Source organism: Silene latifolia, chromosome 11, assembly GCF_048544455.1.
Source record: "Silene latifolia isolate original U9 population chromosome 11, ASM4854445v1, whole genome shotgun sequence".
Taxonomy (NCBI): domain Eukaryota; kingdom Viridiplantae; phylum Streptophyta; class Magnoliopsida; order Caryophyllales; family Caryophyllaceae; genus Silene; species Silene latifolia.
Genome location: NC_133536.1, coordinates 19,400,336 through 19,405,776, shown reverse-complemented (window position 1 = coordinate 19,405,776; position 5,441 = coordinate 19,400,336). Strand labels below are relative to the sequence as shown.

Sequence of the window (5,441 nt, the reverse complement as noted above, 5' to 3'; positions counted from 1 at the left end):
ACAGTTAAGACACCAACCATCAACTTTGGTTGGTTGATGTGCTCATTTCGTGCAACCAGAAGAAAACAGTACAACAACCAACCAGGAACAGCAGTCAAGAATAGACTCAGCAAGTTAAAAAACTAGAAAATAACAAGTTCACAACCAAAAAGCAGCAGACAGTCAAACTCAAGAACAAGCTATATTTTTTTTGTTAATTCTAGGTTCATTTTAAGTCTGTATGAACTTTGCATATTTTGATGTTGATGATGTTGTTCATGCTGTTTATTTAATCTCCCCTTAGCATACAACTTGATTACAATAATGATTTAAACAACAAACGAGGATTGAATGCATGCATAGTCTCGTCAAAATCTAAGATAATGGTGACATTATGCATGCAAACAATTATCAGGCCCTCAAATAATTATCATTGGGCTTTAATTAAACAATATTCATGCATTTCATCATTAGTTAATTTTAATAAACTGAAAAATAAATTGAAGAAAAGTTCAATTGAGATCAACCTCTAAAGATCTTCTAGTGCAACTTTAAATGCTGAAAAATATTTGGAGATCTCCAAAATGAACCATCTCCTATGTTCAGGAGTATCTTGCATCGCCAATACCCTCTTCCTTCGCTCTTAAGCCGCTATTATTCTTCTATTAGCTTCACGATCTAGTTCCTCCATCCTCTCATCAAATGGCAAAAACTCAAGACAGGTTTCTGGCACAATAGTGTCAACATCACCCATAGAATCAGGAACATACTCAGAGGATGGAAGATCAGATGATTCAGGCTCATTTTTTTTTTTTGTAGAAATCATCACTTCTGGCTCATCAATAATAAACATGTTAAATGTACACGGATCTTCTTCAAAAACCAGATCTGAAGATTCGCATTCATCTTCATAATCGTCTCTCATGAAATCAGACATGAGAAACTTGACAGAAATAGGTCTCAGATTTTCTGTGTGAAGAATAGGCGATGAAGAGATTGGGGAAAGAGTCTCAGATTTTGTGTGTGAAGATGAAGATGATGAAGATTATGAAGAATATATGCGGACAGATTGAAGGAGAAAGGAAGAGAGAATAACAACGGCTGGGTTAATTAGGAAGAGAGAATGACAACAGATGATGAAGATGATGTTAGGGTTTCTAAGAGAAGCCTCTAGAATTATGTAGAAAGAGGCGGGAGGGATTAGGTTAATGACTGGGTTAGATTTGGGCTGGGTTAATTAGGGGATCAAATTAATATTGGGAGGGTGTAATTGGGTTGGATTAGTGTAAAAGGTGTGGGCCAAGTGAATGACACAGTGTGTAAATAACAAAAGACAATAAGTACACCATGGTCATTTCACTACTAAAAAAGTTACTAATAAGGAAAGAGGGAACAAAACGTGACTACCATCGAAAAGGAAAGAGAAAACTTTAGGCGGAATTGGAGGGAGTATATTTTTTAATTTCCACGAGTTTAAAACTAGCTAAGGACGTTTACTAAAAACAGAAGTTAATCAACAATTTTGGTTAAGTCATTCTCATGAAATGAAAGAGAGTACTCCGTTTAGAGCGAGAGTATAACACCTCGACGTTCTCAATTACTCAGCCCTTTGGTAATTCACTATCGATCTTCCTTTTATATTGATTTGTTAAATATTCTGTCAACATGTCCCTGTTGTGTTTTTTTAATTTTAATTGTTGTAAAGTTTAAAATCTGAATTAGGTTAGAATTTTGTGCCGTTTTTGGATTAGGAATTAAGATCTTGATTGAAATGAGAATTATTCTTATGTGATTCACAATTCAAGGGTTTTACGATTTATTCCGTATAATTGGTTTGTAACTGGATTAGGGGTTTTAGATGGAATTCATAACTTTGTGTTAATTTGTTTGTTTAATTCACTTGTTTACCTTTTTTTTTGTTCTTTATGAAGAGTAATTTAATCGAAGGTAAACAATTGACATGGACGAGGGTTGAATTGAGAAACATGGTAGATGTTGATTTAGGAGATTAGGAACGAAAACAGTAAATGATTGATGTTGTGAGATTGAAAAGCTATAAACTGGTTGCTAATTTCTTATCCCTTGTTTTGAACAAACCGACTTTGGCAGGTTCTTGGTCACGAGTTCCAAAAGGGAACAAACCGACTTACAAATAGTATATGATTTGGATATAGGCCCTTGGTAGTTGGAATTCATGGAAATAAGCAGTATTATTCTTCCTGATGATATATTGGAGGAAATACTTGTGAGGCTTCCTGTTAAATACTTGCTACGATGGAAATGTGTTTGTAAACACTGGTACAATCTCATTGGTGATTATGATTTCGCTAAGAAACATTACCATTTTCAATATGTCATGCTCGGAGCTCATAATGATGCTGGGCCTCTCTTTCTTGATTCGCCTTCACAAGTTTCAAAGCCGGCTGAGTTTTACCTTTTGTCTAAAGATGGAGTTGACGATGTTGTTTTAGATATAACTTCTGATTTCAGCAGCGTTATTCCGCCCACATTTGGCAATGATTTTGAATTACATAATCAATTTCTTCGATGCATAGGGGTTATGAATGGTGTTATTGGCCTTCAATGGGGTCGTACTCGTTTGGCGCTGTGGAATCCAGCCACTAGAGAATTTAAGGACGTTGCTCGTTGGCCAGTTATCCCTGATAATAAAGCCGCTGAACAGTTTTGTGGTGAGATTCTTGGTTTTGTCTTTGATCAACAATCTAATGATTTTAAAATTTTGGGATTAATTAATTTTGATGGTGGTGATGATGTGAGTACCATTTATGAATTCCATTTGTACTCGCTCAAGTCCAACTCTTGGAAGAGGATTGAGAAGGGTCCAAGTGATCGTCCGAGTCTTCTCTATTCGGACAGAGATGCGTGCTTAAATAACGGTGTTTATTATTGGCTCAAATGTACGGATGTCAATTGTTTTCAAAATCTCATCTTATCTTTTGACTTCAAATCCGAAAATTTCAAGGAATTTGATCCTCCCAAGTGTTACGTGTGTCGTAATAATCAACATACATTTGATGAACGAGTATGGTGCGGGTGCAAGAACGAGCTGAGAATAGGAAAGTATAAGGACGGACTTGCGCTCTTTCTTACTCGTACCTTAGAAAACGCGGATTGTAGTTTTGAAATATGGGCAGTGACAAAATTTCAAGAGGATGATCATGGAGTTCCCTTGGCTTGGGAACTTGTAATTATAGTTGAACCTATTCACTCGTTCAATTGGTGGTCATTGTCAGTGCAGGCATTTCGAGCTTTTGGTGATCTGCTCGTTATGATTCAGCGTGGAAATTCTTTCGAGGACGAAGAGGCCTGCCTCTATGATCCCTCTACACACACCTATAACAATCTGGGACTAGCATTTTGTTCTTGTTATAAGTATGTGGAGAGCTTGTTTTCTCTGTCAAGATAATTCTTCGTGAAGGTAATCTTATCGTGTTTGCGCCCACATTCTTTTTCCTAAAGGGTATAAGAAGATTCGGGGTTCAGAGTCCTTAATAGTCACATGAGCATTAACTCTGGTTGATAAAGGCTGCGTCTTTACTTACGCTAGTGATACATAACTACATAAGCCTCGGATTCTACGCAGTTTCTTTATTAAAGTGGATGAAGAGTCGGGTTGTAAGAGGCATCAATGTTTTTATGGCATCAACTTTCCCTTCTATGTAAACGTCTAGAAAATATAATGTAACAAGGTTTTTTTCATATTTAAATGGATTTAAGGTTTTACTGGATTGAAGGTTATTGCCGTTGATGTGGTAATCGGGTCATTTAGATCGGTTATGACTCTTGTGTACTCGGGTCGGGTCATATTGCTTCGGTAAATAATGGGTTTGGACAAGCACAAATCGATTTTATTTGTTCTCATAATTCCGTTCTGATTTGCTGTTCGATTTCAATGGAAGATTCGGTAAACTTGGATGCTAACTTCGCCGTGTTCGACAAATATGAAGAGAATGACATTATTGAAATTGGCTTTGATCGAACATGAAGTTCAACATTATCTAGAGGATTTGTTGCATTGATTTTATTGGTAAAAATCCAATTCATCCTACTGGATATGAGCTGAGCTATGTAGCCCGGTGAGCTTTCTTCCTTCTCTCGCTTCTTTCGTGTCCTTTACTTTACATACATTGAGGATAATGCATGATTCAAGCGTGGGGCGGGACAAGTTATTATATTCTGAGATTTTTTGCTTGCAAATTGTTTTCTTATTCTAAGCACTTCGTTTTCTGAGATGTTTTCGCCCTTGAGATTCTAATAGATTAATTGTTTGCGCTTATCCTGTGACACCGATCGTGGTAAGATGGATTGAATAGACTTGTAGGAGTTGTGACATTGTAATCGTGTGACCAAAAAGTCGTGAAATCACATAGCCAAACAAAGATCGGGACGCCCATGCCAATCTAATTTTGCCGGGAGTGGTCGTAGAATTAGTACTTGTTATTAAAATTGCATGAATGATAGAAGCATTAATTTGTTATATGAGCTACATTAGCCAAAAGTTGTCCTGAATATAATTCTTTCTATTTGCAACCCCTTTGACCCTTCAGTCTTGTTTCTGTAACCCAATATTACAAGATGTTTCTCTACAATGTCCTGCCCCGAGTAAAGGCCTATGTTTGTTTTTCTCGGGAGCAGGGGCGGAGCCAGCTAGTGGGGAGCCAGCTCAACATGTTTTAAGAATTAAAATTAAATTCGTCGTTACATATTCGATAGTCCAATCTAGTGCAGTTAGCAAGTGAGTTACTGAAAGTATGTTGCCATTAATGTGGCGAAGGTTCGAAACCCGCTCTTAGATAGAGTTATTTTTTGTTTCTTTCAAAGCTCTATCTATTTAAAGCTTTTTTGTTTCTAAAAACTTTATGTAACTCATTTTTGTTTTTTCAAAGTTCTATCTAACATATTAGTTGATCCATTAATGGGTTGTTCGTTGCATTGCCAAATTGGAATACTTTATTAAATTGTTAGGCAATGTGGTTAATCCGTGATGATTTGTTCTTTATGAAGAAAGTTAATGATAAATACTTGTATCATTAGATTAAATTCCCCCCAAAAAATTAGAATATCTGTCATCATGTGAGAATTTTGAAAAAAAAAAGGTATTTAGAAAGGGAGCAATCGTAAGTTAAGATGATTGTTAATTTGTTACTAAAAAATATAGTACGAGTATAAAATTATGAATTACTTTGAAAAATATTTTTATACGAGCATATATTTTGCAATATATAGTCGTATTTTTTTTTATAAGAAAACTTCATTATCGCATAATTCTTGAAAAAAAATTGACCTCTCCATTGATTTGACGCTACGCATACGTAGGATTGTACGACTTCGCAGGACTAACAACCGGTGTATTCGACCTAGCCCTACATACATTCCGGATCTGCCCCTGCTCGGCCGCTCAAGAGGTATGATGCGAGCTAAGTATGAAGGAGTAAATAATG

The 5,441-nt window shown here is 36.2% G+C and overlaps 1 protein-coding gene across 1 annotated transcript; it reads left to right on the top strand.

Moving 5' to 3' along the window:
* The first annotated feature begins 1,468 nt into the window (after positions 1–1,468).
* Positions 1,469–3,723, top strand: LOC141611295 (F-box only protein 8-like). Its single transcript, XM_074429806.1, has 2 exons — positions 1,469–1,591; positions 2,089–3,723. The coding sequence occupies exon 2, from the start codon at positions 2,174–2,176 to the stop codon at positions 3,404–3,406; it is 1,233 nt and encodes a 410-aa protein (XP_074285907.1). The 5' UTR covers positions 1,469–1,591; positions 2,089–2,173; the 3' UTR covers positions 3,407–3,723.
* The last annotated feature ends 1,718 nt before the right edge of the window (positions 3,724–5,441 follow it).

Coding starts and splice junctions, on each gene's coding strand:
- LOC141611295 (XM_074429806.1), top strand. CDS start 2,174: ATGGAAATAAGCAGTATTATTCTTCCTGATGATATATTGGAGGAAATA.